This window comes from Biomphalaria glabrata, chromosome 10 (genome assembly GCF_947242115.1).
Source record: "Biomphalaria glabrata chromosome 10, xgBioGlab47.1, whole genome shotgun sequence".
Taxonomy (NCBI): Eukaryota; Metazoa; Mollusca; class Gastropoda; family Planorbidae; genus Biomphalaria; species Biomphalaria glabrata.
In genome coordinates, this window is record NC_074720.1 from 18,256,907 (window position 1) to 18,283,763 (window position 26,857).

Sequence of the window (26,857 nt, forward strand, 5' to 3'; positions counted from 1 at the left end):
AAAGAGAAAGGAATGAAAGAAAATTAAATTGATGTTAATATTATGTGTATTTGTTGTTTTATTCAGTTTATTTGAACTCAAACTTCTAATTACTCTGTAGGTAAATCACAAGGAAGACTTGTTCAAAAACCTATTCCACCTGTGAAGCCAACTTCTGCAAGACTAGCTAGGGAAGACTCAGTGGACAGTGACTCCAGTGCTCAGCAATCCAACAGCAGCCATTCAGTATCCAGCTTCACTGACCCGATTTTAACTCCAACAAAAAATATATTCCCCCCTAGAAGTACATCAAAGGATAATTTAGATTCTAGAGTGCATCAAAGCTTGCCAGAAGCAAGTTATCCAGTGGCAGCACCCCGCCCAAAACCAGCTCCCCCCTCAAGATCAAGAGTGGAAGAAATCAAACAACCACTAGTTTCAGACCATGGGCGTTGGTCCCCAACATCCACAGATTCTCAAGGCTCACAGCAAGGTGCCCACAGGCTTTATTCAAATCAGCCAGGACCACAGCAACCAGATTATGATTCTGTTTATAACAGTAAACCCAATCTATATAAAAACATACAAGGATCATCACAGAGCTCTAGCAGAGGACCTTTGTATGACTCAGTGTATGATGGCACACCATCTAATGGTTCCAAGTCATCTGAAAGATATGAACCTATGGAATACAGGAATGAATATGGTGTGGATCAAGCACCTGACACTGACTACATGCCAAGAAATATGGGGGGTAACACATTTGGCCGCAACCCCTTGGCACCATCCAAAATGCCTAATGATTACAGGGGGGCCTCTGTTTCTGATTCAGTCTCAGCCTCTTTGCCATCAGATGCAAACTTCATGCCAAGGAAAGCAAAACATGCTACAATATCTAGCAGGCTTGAGCCATCTCTCCCTTCTAAATCAGGGAGCAGTGTAGGTCCATCCTTGGATAGATCATACCAGAACCAGAATTTCCCTTGTGGAAGCAGAGACAATTTGAACTCACTACCTCGCCCTCCGCCATACAGTGATACAATGATGAACCCATCTCGATCACAAAGTAGAGACAAGTTGAATCAGAACTATAGAGGTAGCAGAGAAAACCTGGATGAACCCCCACCATATTCTCCAGGTTCTGCTGCAGTGTCTTTGAATTCTGGATCTAGTAATGTTTTGTATCTAAGCAGTGGAGCTCGCCCCAAGAAACACGAATCAGTAGAAACTGAAATTTAGAAATAATAACTTATATTTCCATTCTGGTAAAGCAGCACACACATGTATATATATATATTTATATTTCATTCCTCAATTTTATTAAGTTTTAGTCACAACTTTTAAAACCTTCTCTGTTCACCTTTTAGAACAGCCTAGTTTACTTTATGTATAAATATACACTTCTATCCAGAATGAACTAAGATAATTAGGAAAATAACAAATGTATCAATCATTTCTGTAATATTTGTATGAACAAAAGAATCAGATTTTGCTCAGTCAAAATAATTACTTTCACTATTTTTGTTCAGCTGAAAGTAAATATTGAATTAGTTTTATTATAGTTTGTTTAATGGCACTGTCAGCGCTCACAGCAGAGAAGATTGGTTTAGTTCTAATTTTGTTTCTGTTCATTTAAATTATCTATCATTCTACTATCTTCATATGTTTCACTAGATGTAGATGTTCAAATATAAGAGTATAATGATTATAGTATAAATTAATATTCATTCTGAATTCATGTCTTCTGTGATTCCCTTCATTTTATTGTCAGATTGTTTTTGTATCTCCTAATCAGAGTTTACAGCACTACAATTTATGTTTGGGCTTCTTTCATGTTGTGTGACAAATGATTATCTCATTTTAGTTTGAATTTTATGGTCAAAATATTTCTATCCATTTTTATTGAGTATATTGAACATAAATGATCATAATCCTACAAGATCAGGCAAGCCTCATTGAATTTCACTGGAGCATGGAGACTATTTTGTGACAGAATATATCTCTCAGTGCTGTGCAATGTAGGATTATAATAATAAGTGAAATAAACTAAACTTTGACTGAAGTTTGTCACCCAAAGAAATCCAGCATCAGTTTAAAGGAAAGTAGACTGCTGTACAATTCCTCTGATAGTATATATCTTACCTTCTTGGAAGAGTTAGGTATTTGTTAAAAGATAAATAAAAACTCACTTCTTGTCACATCAATATTTTGTCAAAATAATTGTCAACTATTCTTGAAAAAAATGTAACAATGTGAACTGAAGAAATTCAACTCAAAGTTAAATTAAGTTTAGTATGGTGTAATTTTGGTATATAAATGTCCCCTACTTATAAAGTATTGACCTTTGTTTAAAAAAAAAACTAAAAATTCCATCACTTCAAATCACATTAACATCTTTGTTAAAAAGAAAAAAGTGAGAGCTAATTTTAAAAATAGTTTAACACCATTCATACCACAGGCTAGGCTATCATACCATAGACATCATCCAGGGCCGGTCTTAAGCCACTGCATCCTGTGCGGCCACAATAGGCCCCTCACTTTCATAGGCCCCGCGTGAAATCTGAGTGTAAATTATTAAATTAAACCATTGTAACTTATTATTAAAGGGTTCCTAGAATTCTCCTAAAATTGCAAAATATATGAAAAAGTCACGAAAACCTCCTGAAATTATTAAAATCTTCTGAAAACTCGTGCAAATCTCGTTAAAAAAACAGAAAATAAAATTCAGTTCTAGGTGTCAATCAATATGGAAAATGCCAATCCTTCTCGCGATGAAAAAAACAACGCATTGTCAGCTTTCATTTAATATAAATTTAGTATTAAGACGAATTTTAACCTAAACAAGAAGTTCAACTACATAATTTACTTTAATAGTCACTTGCATATAAATATAGATCTAAATCTATTTTGACCTCTTAAAAACAAAAACTAAAAGTGATATTTTGCAAGTCAATAGTAAATCTAAAAAGCAGATCTGAATGTTTATTGGCTTTTTGTGGGAAAACCACTATCTACTGTAGATGGCTCGTAAAGTTAATTTGACAGTCATTTTGTACTTAGTAAAGTATGAATAAAGATGGCTCGTAAAGTTAATTTGACAGTCATTTTGTACTTAGTAAAGTATGAATAAAGATGGCTCGTAAAGTTAATTTGACAGTCATTTTGTACTTAGTAAAGTATGAATAAAGATGGCTCGTAAAGTTAATTTGACATTCATTTTGTACTTAGTAAAGTATGAATAAAGATGGCTCGTAAAGTTAATTTGACAGTCATTTTGTACTTAGTAAAGTATGAATAAAGATGGCTCGTAAAGTTAATTTGACAGTCATTTTGTACTTAGTAAAGTATGAATAAAATGCAAAGACACTTTTATTTTCTAATACAAAAATCTTAATTTTCACTTATTATCCTTATTCCTACCCAGACTAGGCTCCATGCAATCCGTTTCGCAAATTGCCCAGCAATCTGTAGGACAGGCCCTGACATCATCTAATCATACCATAGACATTATCTAATCATACTTGTCATCCAAACAGTAAAATACCAAGCACTATTTAGAAATGCATAATTTTGTCATTTTGTATGATTTAATTTTTTTTTTGTTATATTGCCCACCCTGTAGTTTCATAGGAAAACATTTTTACTTTGTCTCTAAGCTTTGTATTTGTACATAATGTATTATTGATGACTAAATTTGAGCAAATCTTTTGTTGGTCTTGGACTCAAATTTTGTTGTTTTTTACTTTGTCATTTGTTCACTTGAAGTGACAGTTGGACATGCACTAGAACTGTGTTCTGTCAGACTCAAGCCAATAAAAAATACTATATACAAGACTTGTAGACATGTTCAAACTATGTTTAGTGTACAGTCTAAATCAATAGCATCATTCATCAATTACTTTTAGTATTTGGTATTCTTTTAAAACCTTTGACAGGTTTTGGATTTCTGGCCATTTTTGAAAATGCAAAAATGTATATTTTAGTAGTATGACAGTGACACAATATTTTATTTAGAATTCACTTTCAAAATAAGTATAGTTATTTTTTTTTTTTTTAATTATAAGAGTTTTTGTAGATCTATACATTTTGTTAATGTTTTCATTGTTATGTAATGAATTATGTTTTTACCCATTTGCCTTGTACATATAAAAAAAATGTGAAGTTGATAAAGTGAGAGACCTTGCCTTAGTTTCAGTAACTGAACTCAGGAGTGTTCCATTTTGTTTCCATCTCTTGTGTTAATAAATCAACTGTTACATGTTCAGACAAAACATTCCTATGTAGAGAGAGATATTTAAAAGACATTTATACATATAATATACACTTATAGAGAGATAAGGCATATTTTATGTGATGTTTCTTTTGATAAATAATTTAATGTGTATATGAAATTAAACCTAAATCTAACAAGCTTATTTTGGCAGTTTAACTCTTTTTTTTTTTGTGTTCCTTATTTTCAAAGCAGTAAACTTTTTATTGCTGCCATTTGGATGAAAGTCAGTCCCTATTGTCCTGAACAAAGAAATGGTTTGCATGCCTTTGCTCCAACACTACATGCTGCCAGTGGTTGAAGTTGAAGTCTATAGATATACAGACATAATCATCTTCTTTTTTGAAGTAACGTCTGTATCATATAAGATAAGAAGATACACCTGAAAATATGTGTAAATCTGTTGTGTGAATCAAAAACTACTAGTACATAATTTTATTTATGTAATAGTCATTTCTGTAGATCCAAATTTTAAAATCTATCAGGATTCTGCATTAAATCTTTTGACAGTAATTCTATATTTTCATATCTTATCTTCTTATCTTATATAATACAGATGTTACTTCAAAAAAGAAGATGATTATGTCCTACGCTTCATGCATTCAGTCATGCATAATGCATGACTTGGTTTTCACTACCTAACAAGGATACCCTAAAAGTCAAGGCAGTAAGCCATTACAAATTTCAAGTTACTTCAATTAATGTGTAATGTTGTGGAATAGTCAATAGTTAACTCCCCTTGGGAGACCAAGGACATTTTAAGAAAGAAATTACAAATGATTTTGTCTCCAGTGGTGAGGGAAAGTTCAACTATTAGGTTGAAACATCTATTTACATTTCACAGACTGAACTACACAACAAAATACAGATTAATAAGGCAGTATTGATAAACAGTCATAAAAACAATAACAGTGATTATTTTATATTTGTGGTTTTATTTATTATAAATAAATACAGTTGACTTCTTAAAAACATATTTACCTTACCCAATGTTATAAGCCAAACAAAACATTACTATATACAAAAGTCCAAGACTTGTAGAACCTAATAGACATTGTTTATAGATTCAAAGTTATTAACATTGAATGATTGAGTTAGCACAAGCACTAGCTGACTATACAAAGAACTAGTGTATTTTATTGAATTTAAAAATATTTCCATTGTTCAACCAGATAGTTTGTACATGTATGTAACCCTAGAATGATATAATAAAGACATCTTAACCATTTCAACAAGTCTATAAAACCAAAATCATGTAATTCATTAAACATTGAGTAATTCAAACACATTTGAAGGTTACACAACTTCATTTTGTTATATTTCACACTATCAACAGAATTCTTCAAACTGAAAGCTCATAAATGTTCTATCCCATCATGTCATAGGGTTACCACCTGTACACCTCATTATTTTCACAAGATGGCACCTAGGATCACTTCCTGGAAAGGTTTGGCTTAGTTTCTATCATGTTACAGCATTTATGACATGAAAGAAAGAGCTCAGGCCCAATGAGAAGGAAACATAAAGTACAATATAGAAATATAAACATTTCATTGTAGGAGATCAATGAGTGAACAAATAGTCATTGTGGGACTAGAAAGTGAAGTTTCAAGTAGAATTTAACAAATTGTAAAGACAAATGTGTCAGTTAATTATATACAACATTGCATTTTTATAAATGAAATTTTTCATGGCTGAAGATGTTCCTTTTTACCCTAATAATTTTAGATATAATAAAAAGAAATGAGATACAAAAAAGCTGCATGTTTGTATGAATGTATTTGCTCTTCTTGTTTGTAAAATGTTTTGTTCTTTATGTTATAGAAACACAACAAATGATTAATGTGGGCAATACTTAGTAACATAAACAAGAAATATTTAACATTGGTCATTGTTTTGTTTTTTATGGTTCAAATGTTTCTTCAGATAATTACATCCTAGCTTAGTGGGCAGTTTGAACCCAGGACAAATGAGACAAGAGTCCAGAGTGCATACCACCAGACCAACAACAAACTGCCATGGATATCACAGAATATTATGTGTAGATGTTCAGTGAACACATTTCTTACATTTGTCTTTTTTTAACAGACTGGCCTACAATTTAATGTTGTAATAATTAGCTCAGAAACATCATCAAAATGAGATATAAACAATGCTGAAAATTTGAAATTTAAAAAAGATACAACAGCAATTAAATTTATTGTATACAAATTTCAATCAACCTTTACCTGCAGCAAATAGTCACTTCCCAGCTTGGGCACACAAAGTGAAGGTTGAGCATCTCAGTCATTCTTTTACTTATTTTTAAGTTATTAAGTAAAGAGTGTCTTTTTAGTAGGTCTCTTTACCACATCTGATGCTGTTGTGAAATTGCAGGAGACTCTAAAGAAAAGTCAAGCAGAAATGTTACTTTCCCATTGATTTAGGTCACAATAGGACCAACTTCATTTACAGATTCAGATACCAACAGGCTCAAACCCAAAATTGTGACTTAAAAGCTATGTGCTTCATCCGGTTTCATAAGCCCTAAAGCTAGGATACTAAAATAACAATTGAAACCAAACTATGCTGCCTCTGTTACAAGCCACTGACCAGATTGACCTAAAGAAATAATTTGAGCGGATGCTCTATAGTTCTGATCTGTTTATCACGTTATACTCCCAGACCCATTGTGCTCAATGATGAGAGCATTGTTTATAATAATGTCTGAATGAAGTCTATGCATACATCTGATTACAAGGAAATACTGTTTGTACAATTTCAAATGCTCATATTATGTTATGCATGTTAGTAGCTGCATGCTTTAATTCAAACATAAAAAGACATTTTGAACAAATCAATTGTGTATTGTGTTTTTATAAAAATAAGTATAAGTAATGTAATTATAACAAAACAAATTAATGCAAAAAATCCTTCTTTTATTGACATGGGCACGATATAAACAAGGGAGGCTTTGTTGATTGAACTCATAGTTAATGGTCCATCGTTCAAAACTGAGTATCACATTGAATAAATGAAAATATTTACCACAGAACATGGAAAAATAAAAAATAATTCATTGACACAAAAATTCAAAGAGAAAAGTTATAGAGTTTGAAAATAATTATTTTACCATGACATTAGATACAAGAGCTCTAGCCAGGAAAAAACAAGTCAACATAATTATAAGCAGAGGTTGTTATCTTGATATAATTATAAGCAATGGATGTTATCTTGATATACCGGTAATTATAATCCAAGGATGTTATCTTGCTATATATTTTCTCAATGTCATTAACAATTTACACTAGCAGTCCAAAATAATATCAGTATCACCATGTCAGAAAGCTGGTAAAGGCAGGACTATAAAATGTTTTTTTCTTATCTTTATTTCAATAATGCATATGTTAACGTGTATAACACTGAGAGAGCGTTTTTTTTTAAAGTGCTGCATTGGTTTAGTAATTCCAAGTGATTTTTTAAAATGATTTTTTTTTTAGCATGCATCAAAAAAAATACATAGTTTTTAAGAAGAAATACAATTTAGCATCATGTATTAGAATCACCTTACTCTCAACTGTCAACTTGTTTGAAACAAATGGCACATATTTCAACTGCTTCAATAAAATGACAACATTTAAAAATTAGAGCCTGGCATAACAAGATTTTAGCATGAAATGTAAACCCATCACAACATGAGCATATAATTGTTTAAATGGTGTAAAAGAAAAATAAACCATGTGTAAAAGTCCTTAGGAGAGATGGCAACCAGTGTAGTAAGCTTCAGAAAAAAAGATTGTCAGAATGAAAACCAGAAAGAAACCACAATAATGCCAACATTTAATTATAAATATCTCAATTAAAAAATGAAAAAGAATTCTAAATGGTCAACAAATCAGTTCAAGATTTCTCTGAAGAAGATGTAGCTCTTGCTGTTAGACGCCGGTTTCTGAGAGCAGCTACAGCATCAGTGGTATCATAAATTCTTTCAAAATAGTCCACCAGTGGTGGCTCCGTCAACATGGATGCCAGGAACTGTTCAAAAGAAATGGACCAATCCATATCTGGTTTATTGGTGCCCTTAGGGGAGTTAAGGCCTGGACCAGCAGGCTGGAGACTCAGGGCATTCTCTTTCTCATTCACAGCCTCATCTCCTTTACCCTCCATCTCATCAGAAGCTTTACAGTCTGAGAGGAGAGCACTCTTCTCCCCTTCAGTGCTCACATCCCCAATGTTAGATTTAGCCAGTACTAAATTTGTCTTTGTTTGGCCCTCCAACTTTGGACTATTAGCTTCAGAGTCAGAGAGATTAGATGAGGAGCTAGAGGCATGGAAACGTTTGCCCACCTCCCCTATCTGCAGGAGTAAAGTGCCAACGGTGGCAATGCTGTGATACAGTTGCTGCTCATCTTTTGTATCAGTAAACATATCATACAATGTCCTCAACAGCTGAATGAACTGGATCTGAAATGAAAACAAGTTAGTGGGTTATGTAATGAAGGCAAAGTAGTAAAATCATGTATGGTAAAAAAGCATGTTTGGTAAGACTGAATGTATTATTTGTTGATATTTAGGAATGAAAGAGTTAATTCCTTTGTTTATATATTACCAGGGTATGGATGTGAACAGAATGTTTTGACTTTGTTGTATGAGAAAGGTAGTTTTATCAGTTGATTTATTTGAGTGAAGGAGAACTGATGCTTTGTTTTTTAGCTGTGGCTGTCTTCTTTGGTTTCAAAGTTATGTGGTTGGGATTTTATTTTCTGTATTGTTCTAAGTTTATTTGTGTTTTAGTCTGTTCCAAGTAACATTATCTTACAAGTTTGGTTGATTCTTGGTGTTTCAATAATATCCTACATGTTTAAGATAACATTATTTGATTCTTCATGATGTTATTCCAGCTAAGCTAGTATTGATTAACTTATAATATCACATTCAATTTTGAACTAACACAAGATTTACAAAAGTGACAAAGTGATAGTAAAAAAAAAAAATGTTGATAAGAACTTATTGACCTGGTTTATGCGGGGTAGATTTGCAAACTCTTGTCTTCTGGCTCCACTAGTTAGTTTAGGAATTACTTTAGTTGGAAGATGAACTTTTTTGGAATCTGTTTTAACAAAAATAAAAAGGATTGTGTCAATAAAAAATCTCACTTGTAAAAAAAGATTTTGAACATTTCCTACAAATTAGTCATGAGAGGAGATAAGTGTGCTACCTTTGAAGGATATAAGTTTATCTGGTCGTTTGGCTGGTGTTACATCTTCTGAGTTTTGACACAAGTCAGTCTTCTCCTGTGATGCTAGAGTGACTTCCCCTGACATATCAACTTGTTTGTTTTTATAGGCCTCATTGTTAATTTCAGTTTTGTCAGATTTGTCATCATTCTCTTCTTTCTCTTTGGTTTCTTCTGATTCTTCCTCTTCTTCTACTTCATCATCATCCTCAAGGGATACTTCTAGAGGAACCATTTCAACCATGGGAGTTCTAGGGTCAACACTGGAACTGTCAGGTTTAACTTCAACAGGTCGTGGGGCAAGCAGTGAGCCTTCTGCTGAGTTGTAGGGCAAAGCAGGAAGCTCCAAGTCTACAGTAGACAAATCATGTTTATTTATTAACAGCATGTCTATAAATAGAAAGTGTTATTTGCTTTCAATAACACAATCTTCATTTCTAATGTCCAACTTGAAAGTTAAACTGACCCAACCGCCCATTATGTTAACAAGTTGCTTACCATCGTCAGCTGGTGTGTCTGAGTTACTCACACTGTCATCAAAAAAATCTGCTGCATCCACTGCTGCTTCCACAGAGTCTGAGAGTCAAATAAAAATCAGATACTTAATTTTAACTCATGCTATTACATCAGCTTAGAAGAAACAGTCCAGAAACTCTTACTGGATGAATAAACAATTGGCTTACAATTTTAAGTTGTTTTTTTTAGCTTTTATTTATGATGGCAGTGGTGTGGTGGCTCAGTGGCAAAGTGCTTGGCTTCCAAACCTGGGTTCCAGGTTCAAATCCTGGTGAAGACTGGGATTTTTAATTTTGGGATCTTTGGGCGCCTCTGAGTCCACCAAGCTCTAATGTGTACCTGACATTAGTTGGGGTAAAGTAAAGGCAGTTGGTCATTGGTCATGACACCTTTGTTAACCATGGGCCACAGAAACAGATGACCTTTACATCATGTGATAGATCACAAGGTCTGAAAGGGGAACTTATGATGGCAGCGAGGAACAACTGAAAAGAACAGCTGGCCTTTTTCGATGGCACAGACTGCTAAAAAGCCTACAACAAAAATCTGTCTAGATGAAGTCTATATCCTGACTTTAATTTAATAGAATTGTTTGCTTATTAGTGTGGATTATGTTCAAAACAAATGAAAAAAAAAAACAACACAAAACTGACCAGACTTTGGAGATGCTGGAGAATCATCTAGTGGATCAGTGGGCAAAAGGGCCGGTGGCATGTGTAGAAGATACAGCAGCTTGATTCTCTGAGTGATATCAGATTTACACATGGTGCCCAGGACACTGATGAATTCTTTGAAGTTGATCAAGTTGTCTTTGTTCTCATCCAACAGCTACAGACATGATGAAGAAGTGGACATCAATGTTTAGAGCAGAGTGGTTCAATGGAAAAACATCTTTTATAAGAGACAATATACAAGTCCATGTGCTTCAATGAAATGAAAAATGAAGTCCATAAACCTGAATATTCTAACCAGCTATAATAAACACAAATGATAAAAACCCATATCTAAACTTAACTGACTAGCTAGGCACCAGACTGACTTCCTTTTAACAGACATATTAAACTATTTAAAAAAAATTTTCTTACCACTGTGAACCAAGAAAAAGAAATAGGTCATGGCAGAGCACCAGGACTTGATCTAAAGAAATCTGAATTCTTTCTCTTCACAATGACCATTTGAGCATTGTTTGACCTGACCCTAGTGCACAGATCAATGCTGGCATCATGGGAGATTTAAATTATTTTTTTCGGTGTATTTAATTTCTTACAAAACCTCCAGAATTTCTTTCTTTCAAAGTGTATTTACCAAGAAGGATGTTTTGAAAGAGTGGGAACATAAAAAGGATTTGTTTTCTTTAGATTGATGTACCCGATGGTAGTGATATGAGAAAATGAGCTCTAGACCATCATGTTATGTGTTTTTAAATGTGTTATATATATAAAGACAATACAGTTTTGTGAGAATATGGTCAAATATTTAATTTTACATGTCTAGATCAAGTTTTTATTTTTAATTCTCATTCACCAATTTTGAAAGAAATATTTGGTTTAAAAAACATTTGTTTATGTTATATAGAAAGGGCATACATTCCCTTTTAATTTTATCCACAAATTTAACATTATCTGATTAACAAAAAGTAATACAAGTTTAATCAAAGCACATATTCACAAAAAAATTAATTTCGTCCAAATGTGGAAAATAATTTTGGAGAGAAAGAGTTAATCTGGTTCTTACTGCAGAATGCCTCACTAATCATCAGAGAAAATGACAGCTATCAAAATGTAGGACTATCAAACATTTTTTTAATTAAAGAAATTAATTTAAAAGAAACTAATCCACTAAAAGACTTCAAATGTTTCATTTAGAAGATTAATCTCAGAAATCCTCATAAACACATTTTAAATAAGAATTTATGTATTAGATATATATAATTCTTAACACTAATCAGATCCAGTAGCTTTTTTTTAGCTTTTATTTTGTCTTTATTACTTTTTTTTTTGGTTCTGATGAATACACATATCACTAATACAAATATTACTCTATATTAATCACTTAAGACATTTACCCTGAATGTTCTTAATGCTAATGTTGAGGCATACTGCCCGGTAGCCCATGGAGACAAAGAGAGGAAAAGAGTTTTAAACTGGTCAAAGTCCACTTTGTATTGGTCATAGTAGGGCCTGTTAGGATCATATTTGTCTGGTGAGTCCACCTGCTGTGATGTCCGCCAGTAGCAGGAGGTCAGATACTCTTCCTAAAAAAAAATAAACCAAGCAACGGGTTAACCAACTATATTTCTAAATAGGATAATAACTACACTATATTTTAAAATTGGAAAACAAATTTCTTCTTCCAATCCATTAAAAAAAGGTCCAAACCTTAAATAAAAAATACAAGTCCTCCAGTTCTTTCCCTTCAAACTTTGTGTAGACAGCAACACTGCGAAGAATATTTCTCTTGACATTATCTTCTATTGTCTATAATAGATTGAATACATTTTTTAAACTTTAAATCCTTTACATACAAGAATAATAGTAATTTTTGGTAATGTATACACAGCTAATGCAAACTGAGATAATAGAAGATTCACTGATTAGTAAGCTGGACAAAATTTTGAACTATATGCAAGAATAAAAATGTAATAATCAATATTATTCAATTCTTATCTTCTTATCTTATAAAATACAGACATTATGTCAATAAACTCTGCCAAGTCATTGATTTGATTTTCCTGGTTGACTCAGGCAACCCATACCATGCTCTAATATCACTAGGGAAGAAGGAGTATTTGTATAAATTTGTCCTATCATATAGAACAAGGAATATTCTTTCTAATGCTGGAGAAAAAAGCCCAACCTGGACAACTTTGAGCCTATGTTTAAGTCTTAGTTTGTTGATATCTTGATTGGATATGGACCAAAACTTTTGATAACTCTGCAGTATAATGTCAGCAACATCTACTGCATTCTAGATGAAATAGAAAAATATTATTATAATATCAGAATTTAATTTCAAAGTAAATAAAAACAAGAGAAGGAAACAAAAAAGCAGAGTGTGTCCTAATTATTTACTTCATTAGTCTGTCCAGTGACTCCGGTTGCATTGGATGTGTGCATTATGTTGGGAGTGGTAGAGTTGCTATTGACAATGTTGTCCATAAATTGACACAGTACTGCCATGGCCTCACCATCTTCCCGAGACTCTAACAGCTCTTCACGCTTCATGTCAAGAATGGTCAGAGACACCTGGAAGATCACCTGTAGGAAATATTTGGACATATCTGTCTAATTTGGCTAAATAATGTAAAAAAAAAAAATTACACCCTTTAGTCCAAATGAGCTAAAAAGTTGCAATAGTGTTAAAGATGGGGTTTTATAGCGCTTCTTCCATTCTACAGAATGCTCATTGTGCTATGGTCCAATCTCTTTTGTGGACATGTGGTGGGGGGGGGGGTGAAATTCACAACACAAAAGTTTGAACTCAAGCCCCCCTTAGGTAGCCAAGGAGTTTATGCCACTCAGCTACGCATATCAATTGGGGGTGTAATAATAATAGAGACTATTTCATTAATAAAAGGTACTAGATATTTTCAAACAAGATAATCCTTTCTTTATAAGCATAGATAAGTTAAATAATAATTATATTAATTTTTAAGAATCTCAGAGTGAACAGCTAATAATTATTTATGAGAAAAATGTATTTTCTCTAATCAAAATAGAACAATCTTGCAAGCATAGTAATTTGGAACATTCTCTCTAATATGTAAAGCATAAATTATCCATACAAAAAACAGCAATAACATTGGAGTGCTTACTCTTGCTCCATCATAGAAAAAACAATCCAGAATGTTCACTGCACAATTGAAAGGCATCACACTGAGGACAAAAAATAATCCAAGAATTCTCCCTTGGTTCAATGTTCATCAGCAAGAGATGGAGATAATGAGTACTTAATGACAACTAGAAACAAGATTTAACCAGGCACACACTCTGATTATCTTTAAAATGAATTGATCCATTTCCAGTATTCTATTTTCTTTTAGGCTAAATAAATATTAGAGTTAGTTTTCTAAAGACGTCTATAACTAGTTGTTTTTTTAAAAACATTTCAACAAAAAAATAAAATAGAAAACATCAAAGTGTTGGGGTGTGTTTGGTATGAGCTAAAGGGAAATTCACACCAGACACTTTGATTTTTTCAATTTTATTTTCTACTTTTTAGTGTGTTATTTTTTTTTGTGTAAACCTATTTATCTCAACATTCATTCAAACCATGTTTCTTTTTTTCTTACAACAAAATGTTAATTTTGTTTTTCTAGCTTCTTACTGATTTAGCTCAGATACATTTGAAAAAAAAAGTTTGTAGGTAAAATGTCTTTATTTGTTCCACTTAAAAACACAGCTCATTTTCAATCACTCACCTTGATACTGGTAGGCTTACCTCAAAAATATAGTAAGAAACCAAGCAAGGGAGATCATGCTGAGTAGCCCAAGAGTCTCTAGTTTATTGTGTAGTGATGGAAGATACTCTGAGATAAGGTCCTCAAATACTCCTGAAGAATGTTGTTGTTTTTTATTTGATAATGAATAAGTTTTATTACATATTTAGTACAAGGCAAAACAGGAATTGAGAGACAGGTCTATATTTTCAGCCCTCAAAAAAGTTTACCTTGGTCTATAAGAGCTCCAACAACCTTTGTATTGTAATAATCAGGCAACAATCTTTCACAAATGGCTGTCAACAACCAAAAGGCTTCCTCCTCACTGACATATAAAAGAAGGACGCTAGTCACTATGTTCATAGCTTGACAGTAACCTGACAAAACAGAGGTGATGTCAATATCTTTATAAAATGTACATGCTAAGATTTAACATTAAATTTGTTTACCAATTGATAAATTCTGGGGATTTTATTTTACCTATATTTGGGTTTCTCCAGGCATAAGCAGTGAGGACCCGTCTCAGAGCTCCTATACCCCTATCATTCTGAAATGCTGGATGTTCTGGTAAGGATCTATTAATTCAATGAAGAAAGAGAATAAAATCTTTAGTTAAAAATGTATTAGATATACATAAATTGTAAAAAAAATTAAAAAAAAATTACATAATTCACATCTACTTTTGCAAGTACATTTTGTTATTAAATGTGACATTTGTTATATTACAGTCGAGCTTTAAATTTGTCTCCCTTCCCCCAAAAGTGATTTTCATCTTTTTTTTTAGCGTTTTGACAGGAGGTTATAAAATGCAGTTATTGATTTTATGTTTCCTACTGACCTATGTAAATCTCTCTCAATCTCTTCTGTTGCTATAGATGAATGACCCTTGCTTTGCTTCACAATCTCTGCATAGTAATTTGGGTGTGTGGCCAACTGAAATGTAGACATCAGTTCCTTTTATTTCTTTCTTTAACTTGAATTTATTACTTTAGGTTAATATTTTTGCATTATTTAAAATTATTTCAATACATTTTTACAAATGTATTTACTAGGACAAACATAAATGATATCTTGGAAGTTCCACTGGACCAAGTTGTCTGTGCAGGCCAAGAAAACCAATGACAGTTTCTTTTTTGCATGAACAACTCGAGCAATACAGGAATAAGGTCAACTATCAACAAAACACATATAGGTTGGAGAAGAATAGGGTAATTTTCTATTCTGAAAGAATATTTCTATAATGTTTTATACTCACGTAATTAAAAAAAATGATAATTAATAAAAAACAAATCTCTTTTTTTTACCCCTAAATGTATTAATACCACAATAACTGAGACAGGACTAATGAAACACCTCAACAAGAAATCAGAGGATGTACATAAATCATTGACTATGCAATGTTAAGTTTCAAAATGAATATTTTCTTTTTCTTAAAAAAAAAAACCCACCAACAATGGCAAAATATGTCTCTTAATTGACAAAAAAATGAAACAAAAGTTCACCTCATTGACAGCACCTGAAAACACCATCCACATCTCTCCTCTGTATCTGTCTGGGATTCCCTTCAACACTAACTGGTGTGTGTCATGTGTTCGATACATACACATTCCTCTATGTTAGAAAACGTTTGAAGACTTTTGAGCCAAGTATTGAATTGTTACACAAATAGACCATGTAAGTTAATTAGACAAACCTACAGGAAATGCTGTTTCTTAAAGCCTACCTGCCAAACTCTGCAAAATGAAGGTCCCATAAATGTTCTTTGGCTGCCTCTTTTGCTTCATCTTTGGGCAGCATCTCTTCTGCTTCTTTGATTGAAAATAGACCCATCAGAGCTGGTTGAAATTCCAAATCTACATAGAAATTAAAACATTCTTTAAAAAATCATAATTAAAAAGAACATAAATAGTGCTAAAAAATTAGCTTTTGTTAATCATTCATATATTTTGGGCAACAAAATTACTTTGATACTTTCATAAATAATTAATAAATTATTATACTAAAAAATTCAAACCAATACAGTAATTATTATTCAATATTTTTAAACAATATTTTTTTTTATGTCTCACCTTGATCTTGGTCAGAGTTTTTCTCTTCAGATACACTGGTTGTTCTATAGAAACCAAATGAATAGAAACATATTTAATTTAAGCAACAGCAATACAAAAATAAAATTACCACTGGAATAAAAATATTTTAATACATTAATATCAACAGTACCCATTCCTTTACCTATTCACAATAGGCTGTTTTGATAAGAAGTCAGAGATTTTCTCCAGAATCAAGTTCCTATCATGAAACTCAGAAAATGTAAAGTTGATCTAGGTAAAAAAAATAATTGATAAAATTATCCAAAGAAAAAAAAATTGGACAGTAACAAAACAGAAAAAAAAAATCTTATATCCTGATAAATTGTGAGCTAACTGTAATGTAGAGTGACAAACCTTGTTTTTAGTAGTTATAAATATTGCTTTGTTGATAAGGTTTCCTGAGACAGAATTATCTACCCTTTCAGCCACAGTTATGTCTCGCATTGGAATGATCATTGTGACTAAGTCCTTCACCTTGAAGAAGAAAAATATTTCTAGTGTAATGACCACTTGTAAAGATGCTTTCAAATGGTGAGAGTTTTAGAAGAGGATATTTTGAGTAGGGCAAAAAGCAGTAACATCGGCCAGAAATGTCACAAAATGAAAACAGCAGGAAATTTCTTACAAAGGCTGCAAAATACACATTTGAGAGGGCTGCCACTTATTTTCCCACTAAACCCTAAAACTCAGCTTCTCAATTTTTATAAACCAAAATACACAAAACTTCACAAACACTGAAATTAAGAATGTGAAAGCAAAAATGTTTTTAATTCAACTTTTTACAAGAAACAAGTGAACAATAAAATTGCTTAGTTTAATTTGTATACTTACTAAAAGATTCTTCTTTATTGCTTAAGACAAAGAAAACTATGCACACATTTTTTAAAATCCCAATACATAAATTTGGGGGGGGGGGGGGGGGAGAGGAAATCTTGCAAGTTATGTAATCGGTCAATTTTATTTAAAAATGGTGACTCAAACAGAACAAGCAAACTAAGATTAAAGGGAAACTCCGATGGTTTTTCAAATTTGAGTTATTGACATATTTAAATTCTGCGTAAAAAGTTGTAATAGAAGACATTTTACCATTTTTTATTTAAATGCTTAGAAACATTTATATTTAATAAATTAGTCAGTAAATTCTTGACATCTCAAAAAAAAACGGGGTTCTATGAGATTTTGTTTTACGCTAGTTCATACGTCACTTCCATCAACAATACTGAAAGAGAAACTAGATTTGATCAATCGTATCGCTTCATTCTTACAGTAAATGTTAGGCTTAGTGACGGCCTAGTCCAGAGCTATGATACAGTTATATATATATATATTGTTACAAATCTCACTATCCAGGCTCTCTGCAAACTGCACTATACACCACCAACTTAAAGAACTTGACAACTCAGAGCTCCAAAGTAACGTAACACTTTAATAGTTGAATAAATAACAGCCAATACTGTACAATTGGCACACGTACATTGTACAATTATCTTTCCGATAACACCATATCAACTCTTGCACTGGCCTCTCCGTCTCGTTCCGGGCTTGCACTGGGTTCAACAGTTCAGGACTGATTTCACACACTAGGCTCGTTGTTTCGACTCGATCACAGACCAAGATCAAGACGACATTCGTCTCAACTGTACTTGATAGTACTCTGCACTGAACCGTCGTAATGCTCCGTACAGAACTACACCGCTAAACCACACTGAACTGTGCTGTAGTCGACCGGACTGTAGTGAACCGGGCTCTGAACCCCTGTCATGAACCTTCTCTCATGAACCGTGCTGTATTTAGCCCCTTTTTTCAACCGTCTTGACTGCGACACTCGTCTCGGCTGGCCGTCGTAACTCATCACGTCATCATCGTCTAGCGCTGGCCTGGGGCGATTTGCGTCGGCTGACTACACTCACACCACTACCCCTCTCTGTGCCACCACCAGGTTTATAACAATATATATATATATATATATATATATATATATACACATGTATAGATAGATCTAAAAGCATTAGGATAATCAACTCGAGAAAAAGAGTAACATTTTTCATCTAAGCCTTTCTCTGTCCCAAGAAGTAAATAGATCGTGTGTCTGACTGATTCGAACAAACTGTGTAAGGCTAGTCGAGACTACGTGTAGTCGGTCATGACAAGACAACCAAGCGATAGTGTTTGTTGTGTGGTCTGGCGAGACAATACAGACTGCCAGGGTTAGTCAAGCATGTTAATCTACTTTTAATACGCATTTTTTCTTTGCTTACAAGATCTAGATCTAACTGCATAGATGAAGATATTAAGTTATTAAGTTATTATTGCAAAGAAAAAAAAAAGAATCATATATTCATTATCTGTAAATCAAAACACATATTATATCAAAAATTGTCAAAACCATCAGAGTTTCCCTTTAACAGGGAAAATGCCAAGAAATTTAAACCAAAAACCAGGATTGTTTAAAAATTATATTGGAAAAACCCAGAAAGGGGGGGGGGGATTTAGACTGTGAAACCCTGATTTCCGGGGCATCTTGGAAAAGTGGCATTAATGGACCAAAGAAAATTTACGGTTAAGGACAAATGTAGATATCAATAAGAAATCAAACCAACTACTAGCAGACAACAATTATGTCTGCACTCGATGTGGTACAATCTGTAGATCTGAATTAGGACCACCTGAAATAATGCACTCCTCCTTCATCTACAAACTCAATGCTAAGCATTATTCACAAGAAAGCTGAACACTGATAGGAGCTTCTTTAGTCTCATGACTGCTAGACATTTTGAGATCATTATAAACCATTATTTAATGAATGCTAGTTCTTCCAAAAGAAAACATTTGTCTTTTTACTTTTGTTTTCATAATGTATATGTCAAGATTATAAGCTTTCAAACGTACTCGACTAGCAAAACACATGTAGTTATTGGAGAGATACAGACGTCCCCAAACATGTTGTTTGTTGAATGGTGTCCACAATGTGCACTCCTCATCCCCATCAAGTTTCTCAGTCACAGGAAGTCGAAAAGCAAGCCTGTTATTTGAAGAGTTAATGCATTTGTATTGATTAGAGTAACTAAAAACATTTTTTCAAAGAGAACAATTAAGTAATTGAACATTTTATTTTGAAACTTTGAATAAATAATAAAAGATTATACCTGAATCTCTCACTTCTTGCTTTGGCATCAAGATCTCTTTTTAATAAAGACATTTTCTTTCGCTTTCTGTAAATATTTGTAAAATTGATCATCTCTTTTTGTTTTTTTGTTTCTCATAGAAACTTGTTAAAATTGTTAATATTCAATTAACCTATCACCTTTGTTGTGTTAACTTATATTTGTACTTAATTGTATGTCATTTATCCACACAACAACTGATAATGATAAATTAAAGTTAAATGATTCCATAGTGATGTTTGAAAAAAAAAACTTATATAGAAGAAAATGAAAAGAAATTTTATCTCACTTGGTTGACTTTACTTTGGACACTAGAGATTTGTCTTCTTGAAACCCTGGTTCTTGCATCAACCTAAACAAAATCATGTAATGTAATGATGAACTGTTTGATTTATTAAGAGCTTTCTGAAAATGTTCTGGTTAAGTTGCTAGTAAGTAAGTTCCCTAGCCTCCACACTATTTTGAAGCTAATAAGTAATGAGGATGTAATGTGGTAAGCACAATGACCAACTGTTTTCATGCCAACAAATAATTGGGTGAGCTAAAAAAAATAATTAAAAAAAATCAAGGTTTCCAATCTCAAGATTCTCTGTAAGGTACCAATAACAATACTATGCAACATATTCTAAGTAATGAGATACTAATCTCAAACCAACTTTTGTATTAAATAATAGTACTAAAAGGCATTGTTTTACTTAACTGTTTCATGGCCATGTTGGCTAGCTGCTCCATTAAGTTAAATGTTTCAGTGCTATGAAGTAACATGGAGAAATGATGCTGAAAAAAAATATATTCAGAATGCTGGCACTTAACATCTATCATGCCTTAAAAACCAAAGCTTACATTTACATAGAAGAAGTACATCAATATACATGGAACAAATAGCTAAACATTGTTTTAAAGTTTTAATTCAAATATCACCAACATACAGAATTAAACACCATGGAAAAAAAATACAAAAAAACTTTAGCATACCAACAAGTGAAAACATCAACCAAAGAATAATGACAAAAATAATCTTAATTATTGTTTACAACTAGAATTAAAAATTAACTTACAAATCCATCTCTTGTGGAAACAATGACACTATCTGGAAACAGCATGTTATTACCTATTTCTAGTTTCTGAAAGATAAAGAAACATTCAATTACAAATGAAATAATAAAGTTAAGAGAAGCCATAACCTAATTTCAACAAACATACATTCTAAATAAGTTTAGCCATATTAAAAAAAAATTGTTGTTAAATTTTTTAAAACTCATACAAATCACAAACAACTAATAGGTTGTAAGCTTATTTATACAAAATAATTATTAAAAAAAAAAAAAAAAACTAGTAGTATTTTTGATACAAATGTTTGTTCTACACTTCAGCCTTTACAGGCATCCTAACAGTCATATATGGAAACTCTAAAAATGAATGTCTTACTGTGATGTCAGCCCAGCGCAGTATCAACTTTGCCTCTTTCCCCATCAGAAATGAATAGAAACAAAGATGGTTGACACTAAGGTACATCCAACCTTGACGAGGAATATTTCCTTTCCAGTAGCTGCAAGAGTAATCTGTGGAGTCCAAAGAAACTTTTAGAGGATAAGAAAGCCCTCACTGGTACTTGACTTCTGATAAAGGAGTGATCATACAACATACTGTTGAAGTAGCTTGGAAGAGAAAGGAAACATAATGTTCTCATTGTCTGGCAAAACTTTGGGTCAAGACTTTTAAACTTTTTGTGTAAACAATAATGTTGGCCAATGTGACTGAGTGGTATAAACCACTTATACCTATCAAGGGGGCTTATGTTCGAATCCCAACTCAAGCTGAGTTTCATTAGCTGACCATCTAGAGGCAGCACATAAACTTTCTCCCAGATCCCTCCACAGATCCACAAAAGAGTTTGAACCATAGCACACTTAGCATGTTAAAGCATGAAAGATGTTCTACATATGGAGTGCCCCACCTTGGGCTTGGCCTCTGACCTCGCATGGGTGTGTGGCTTAAGGTACTGTGTCCCATGAATTAACACATGTGATTACATGATTATCTAGTTGATATAGGCCTATAGACAGAGGGGTCGGTGAGAGCCAATCCCTCATCCTAGCCACGGGATAAAATCCTTTTTCAACTCAAAGGTTCATAAAAGGGATGCTGTCATCTCGAACCTTATGGACATCTCAGCAATATAAAAAAAAAATTCCAAACAATATTTGGAGGAAGGGTACAAAATAACTGCAGTATCTATAAAAGGTGTTTATGAATATAAAAAAACAGATTAGGTGAGATATCAGGGTTCATGCAGAGTTTCTTACAGTTCACTTTCAGTCAAGCTACTTTATTATTATGATATGGTACTTATATAATTTACATATGTAGCATTATTTTATGTAATTTTTGTTTTCCATTTCAGTGATCAAGTTAAAAAGCATTAAACTTCAATCAAATTAGCTTCAAAACTGTGTCGCTTCAGTGTCTCATTGAAAAGAACTCATGTATGTGTGTGGGCATTACTTTGAGAGACAATGTAAGAATACAAATATCTCAACTTTGGAAAGCATGGTCGAGAGGCTAAGTATGGTTGATCTTGGCTTGCCTTGGCTACGAATGAAAGGGGCTTGAGGTTCAACACCAGATTCGAGCAGAGTTGTGTTTACTGAGCGCCTAAAGGCAACATGGAAAACTTCTCCCAGATACCCCCTCCACCAAATGAGATTGGACTAGAGCACCCTGAGCATGCTATAAAAATGAAAGTAGCACGATATAAAAGCTATAACTTTCAAAGGGAACTGTCAACATGGCAATCACATAAAAAAAAATTTAAATGCCAAACTACTAATGTTAATTTGTCATTTAGGTTAACTCTTTGAACCATTCACACTTAAACCTAATATCCAAAAAATTATTTTTGAAAAACAGAACAACAACAAAAAATAATTTTAATAATGAACTTACGATTGACCAGCTTTTCTTCTTTGGGCATGTTAAAATATTTTCTGAACTTTTTAGTTGATGTTCTGAGATCTTCAATTTCTTCATCTGATTACAAAAAAAAAATAAAAAAAATGTCAAAAATGAAATGTGAATTATTTTATTTAAAGAAATACTTTTTTTTTCAAAGAGCCTATTTCACAGACATGAAATAGCAATTTTGATTAGCTAAATATCACTGTTTGTTGGTATGTTATGCAAATATAAGGGCCAAAAGTTAGTCTTTTTATTCTGTAACAGTCTTTTGGAATAAATACTAGATGCTATCTTAAGAATAAAAATGTTTTAATTAAGTTATAAGTTATATATTCAAAACATTGATTAACAAGAAAATATTTTCTTTTGTCAAGAAATAGTGTGGAATAAATACTAGATGCTATCTTAAGAATAAAAATGTTTTAATTAAGTTATAAGTTATATATTCAAAACATTGATTAACAAGAAAATATTTTCTTTTGTCAAGAAATAGTGAATTAAATACTGAACCTTCTTTGGTAAGCTCCACATTAGCCAACAAACTCTCAATTTTACACTTGATGAATTCTGTGACATCATCTTCATTGTCAAAGGCAGCTGAACAGGTTAAATAAAATAATCAAGTTACTTTGATGCTATTTAAATATTGTTGACATTTCCCATTAGATTCCAACCAATCAAGTTCAACTTTACTTACCACATGTACCAATCCCATTAGATTCCAACCAATCAAGTTCAACTTTACTTACCACATGTACCAATCCCATTAGATTCCAACCAATCAAGTTCAACTTTACTTACCACATGTACCAATCACATTAGATTCCAACCAATCCCAGTTTTGCAGAATTTCTTTTTTATTATTGGCTTCTGCTATAGCTGTGGAAACAAAAACATCTCAACATTAATAAATTTGTTTCATGACCCAAAAAAAAAATGTGTAAGAATTTTTGCCCATATCCCCCACATACGCCCATTGTCACCCATACCCATCACAATTTACAAAATAAATAAAAACAAAATTGCACAACCTGCACCCTTACATATCCTGCACATGCAAAGCCTGACTTGCTGTCAACTATCTGTAAATAAAATTGATGCTCATCAGACGTCTCTCCCTCAAAACACAATCGTACATCAGTTGTACTGACAAGCAATACATAGAGTGAAATATGAACCAATGGTCATATCTGTAGTATGATGTTTTGACAGAAAGTTATTAACATAGTTATCTGGTGATGGTAGAGAAAGATTTCCCACAGCAGCTGAGCTGGACCCTACGATTGGCCTGATTCTTTGCTGCATTTGTACTATTTGTTTTCTTGAGGTTTATAAAGAGATTTTCATAAAGCTTTCCAATGTACATTTCACAACCACACAGTGAACTATAAAAGGTATAAAGACCCATCAATATATTCATAGTTTCGGGTATGCTATGTTTATGAGTAAAACAAATTTTGTATACCCCGCGCAGCTAACATTCATTTGTAGAGACTTGTATAACCTGTGTGTTATATTTGCTGCAATATGGTATACATATATATGTACATATATAAATGTTTTATTTGATTGAATATACATTGAAAACTTACAATAACTAAGTTCTGAACCTTCCGTCTGGTGGAGTATTCTATATGGAGGTGTCTGTGTTAAAATAATAAAAAAAATTAATTATAAGGATAAAAGAAATTATTTACTTTTTTTCTGTAATTAATAGAAATCAACTAACATTTAAAAAAACTAAGTAAAAAAGCAACACACACACACACCTTGCTGTCCAGGACAGTATCCAGAGTCCCAACCAACAAACCTGTCAAGCCTCCACCTCCATAACCTTTTCGTCGTTGTAGAACAAAGAAAGGATTGGCTCGCTCAGTTGCCCTAAATGAGTCATCAATATGAGATTTGTAATTTTGTTTTTTAAATTCATAAAACTAGTAAATACACCAATTTTTAAACTAGTGTTGTATATTATTTTTATAAATAAAAATGTGTTTTTTTTACTTTATACATATTCAGATATTCTTTAATATCATGCTAAAGCCATAGTTTAGTTAAATTAATAGCCCCTTGCCTAATTGAAACATTTAAATAGCTCCTAAAAAAAGAGGGCATATCTTTATTTTCATTGAATCTACCGTAAATCTAGAGTCTAGACTCTAGATCTAAGTCACTAACTTCGCGGACTTTTCACGGCTGTCACTGCTTCTACAGTCTAGATCTAATTAAGTCACTAAATTGGCGGACTTTTCACAGCTGTGTGCAAATTATCTTCACTGAATCTATCGTAGATCTAGACTCTATAGATTCTAACTCAATCTCTAACCGGGAAAAAAAAAAACGAAAATAGACACCTGGTATCGGGAGGGAAAGAACTCAAGGTCCAGTTTTAAAATTCAAGGTTTTTTCCCCGTTTTTTACGAAATTCAAGGCTTTTTCAAGGCCTTGAATTTAATATGAAATTCAAGGTGTTTTCCAGGTTTCCAAGGTGGCTACGAACCCTGTCTAGTTAGTCTAGTAGACTATTATCATAGTTTAGTTAAATTAATAGCCCATTGGCAAAGTAAAACATTTAAATAGCCACTTAAAAAAAAGGGAATGCCTTTATTTTAACATAGGCATGTCATAAATGTAATCTACATTAGCTATATATATATATATATATATATATATATATATATATGTATGTATGTATATAAAGATCTCTAGTCAGACTTGTAGACTATTATCTGAATTATCATGAATATCTCCAAGCAAGTAGACTCAAACTTGAATCTAGATTTAGATTAGAACTGACATTAAAATTAAAGATCTATTATTCATAATATTCATATTCAATTATGATGATATTCTAGGAAATCTAGTTTTAATCTAGACTTTTAACTTTTACTTTTAGTCAACTTGACTTAGGTTTAAGACATTTAAGTTTAAGGTTAGTCTAGATGACTAGACAGATCTAAATAAAATACTTTAAAATAGTAAATCAACTTTAATCTACTCCACTCTAGTAATCTTGTCTTAGTCAGTAAGTTGATTAACTTTAAGTAGTATCTTATACTCAGACTATAACTTATAGATCTATTAGTATAATTATATTAAGTCAATTAAGTCACTTAATGAGTAAACTCAGTTACTGACTTACAGTTACACTGAGTAGTAGATTTCTACTACTACTACTTACTACTAGTACTCAGTACTAGTCTAGAGTAAGAGTCTAAAGACACAACTTCTTAAATTTATTTAAGACTAGATGTAGGGTCACTAGGTAGATCTAGTTATCATACTATAGTAAATATAGTACTAGATATCTAGTAGTAGTAGGTAACTAGGTTAGTCAAGTTTGTGACTTACCAAAGTGCATTAGCCAAAAGAACTTCTTGAGGTTTTACCCACATTCTGTCTATTTATCCTAATGGTATTAACCGGTTTTTACATTACTGCACACAGAGATTTTCAATTACTTCTATTTCTAACTCTCTACAGAACTCTAGACCCGTTGCATATCCTGGATCAGATGATTGGCATCATAACAAATATATAACTGGAAATTATTCTACTTCCGTCAACATCGCCAGCTGTTTCCGGAAACACAAAATACAAAATATTTGCTTTATTTTTCGCATAGTAGATTTAGAATCTAAATTTTAGAGTTAAGAGTATATAGATTTAGATCTAGGATCTAGTATATATATATATAGTTCTTAGTTACACTTACACTAAATAAAATATCTAGAACCATATAGATCTTACATTGATCTTTATAAACGTGCATAAATGAACTGGTAAAATAATAATAAATAGCATAATAATAATAATAAAATGTTTATAAAATGTTATCCATAATGTTTCGGATGTTCCTCCAGAGTTGAAGATAATTTACTTGCAAGTCCAAACTTCCCGCAGGACGACAGGGGATGGGAGAGTTCAGGGTTTGAACCAGGGACCATCGATAAGTCCGAACAACAGTCCAGAGGCAAACCGCACGACAAGACATCCATATGATAAACTAGGGTAGGCTATATAGGCCTACCAGGGTGACTCGATCAACATCTCCGCTCTGGTTCTGCCTAGCAATTAATCAACTATTTAAATTACTCCATGACACTACAAAAGGTTTTAGGATAGACACTATAAATTTTAAAAAAATTGTGTATCACCTATAATAGGCTACATGGATGATATAAAACTAGGCCTAGATGTATATGCTTAAACCGAGCAAAAGTCACA

The 26,857-nt window shown here is 32.6% G+C and overlaps 2 protein-coding genes across 4 annotated transcripts in view; one reads left to right on the top strand and one right to left on the bottom strand.

The window, feature by feature from the left end:
- Positions 1 to 6,329, top strand: part of LOC106052096 (protein bark beetle-like) — a 35,613-nt gene extending 29,284 nt beyond the window's left edge. For both annotated transcript variants that reach the window (XM_056044455.1, XM_056044456.1), the window contains exon 27: positions 101 to 6,329. In XM_056044455.1, the coding sequence (XP_055900430.1) occupies positions 101 to 1,218 (1,118 nt within the window). In that variant the 3' untranslated portion in view covers positions 1,219 to 6,329. The remainder of the gene's footprint in view (positions 1 to 100) is intronic.
- Positions 6,330 to 7,146: 817 nt separating this feature from the next.
- Positions 7,147 to 26,181, bottom strand: LOC106052097 (TBC1 domain family member 9B-like). 2 transcript variants are annotated; one of them, XM_013207333.2, is made up of 31 exons: positions 25,982 to 26,181; positions 24,400 to 24,511; positions 24,223 to 24,274; positions 23,432 to 23,509; positions 23,141 to 23,227; positions 22,619 to 22,702; positions 21,101 to 21,234; positions 20,731 to 20,796; positions 20,373 to 20,449; positions 19,962 to 20,024; positions 19,655 to 19,720; positions 19,398 to 19,530; positions 16,863 to 16,982; positions 16,651 to 16,739; positions 16,488 to 16,531; positions 16,142 to 16,271; positions 15,921 to 16,029; positions 15,257 to 15,351; positions 14,899 to 14,993; positions 14,649 to 14,795; positions 14,421 to 14,532; positions 13,795 to 13,855; positions 13,052 to 13,237; positions 12,837 to 12,947; positions 12,359 to 12,457; positions 12,046 to 12,234; positions 10,634 to 10,808; positions 9,963 to 10,040; positions 9,447 to 9,815; positions 9,244 to 9,338; positions 7,147 to 8,692 (listed from the first exon to the last, which is right to left on the bottom strand). In XM_013207333.2, exons 1-31 carry the CDS (start codon positions 26,023 to 26,025, stop codon positions 8,129 to 8,131), a joined length of 3,864 nt encoding a protein of 1,287 aa, XP_013062787.1. In that variant the 5' UTR covers positions 26,026 to 26,181; the 3' UTR covers positions 7,147 to 8,128. The 2 variants fall into 2 exon arrangements, with proteins under 2 accessions (XP_013062787.1, XP_055900432.1); XM_056044457.1 differs by lacking the exons at positions 23,432 to 23,509; positions 24,223 to 24,274; positions 24,400 to 24,511; positions 25,982 to 26,181 and adding an exon at positions 23,328 to 23,420.
- Positions 26,182 to 26,857: the final 676 nt, after the last annotated feature.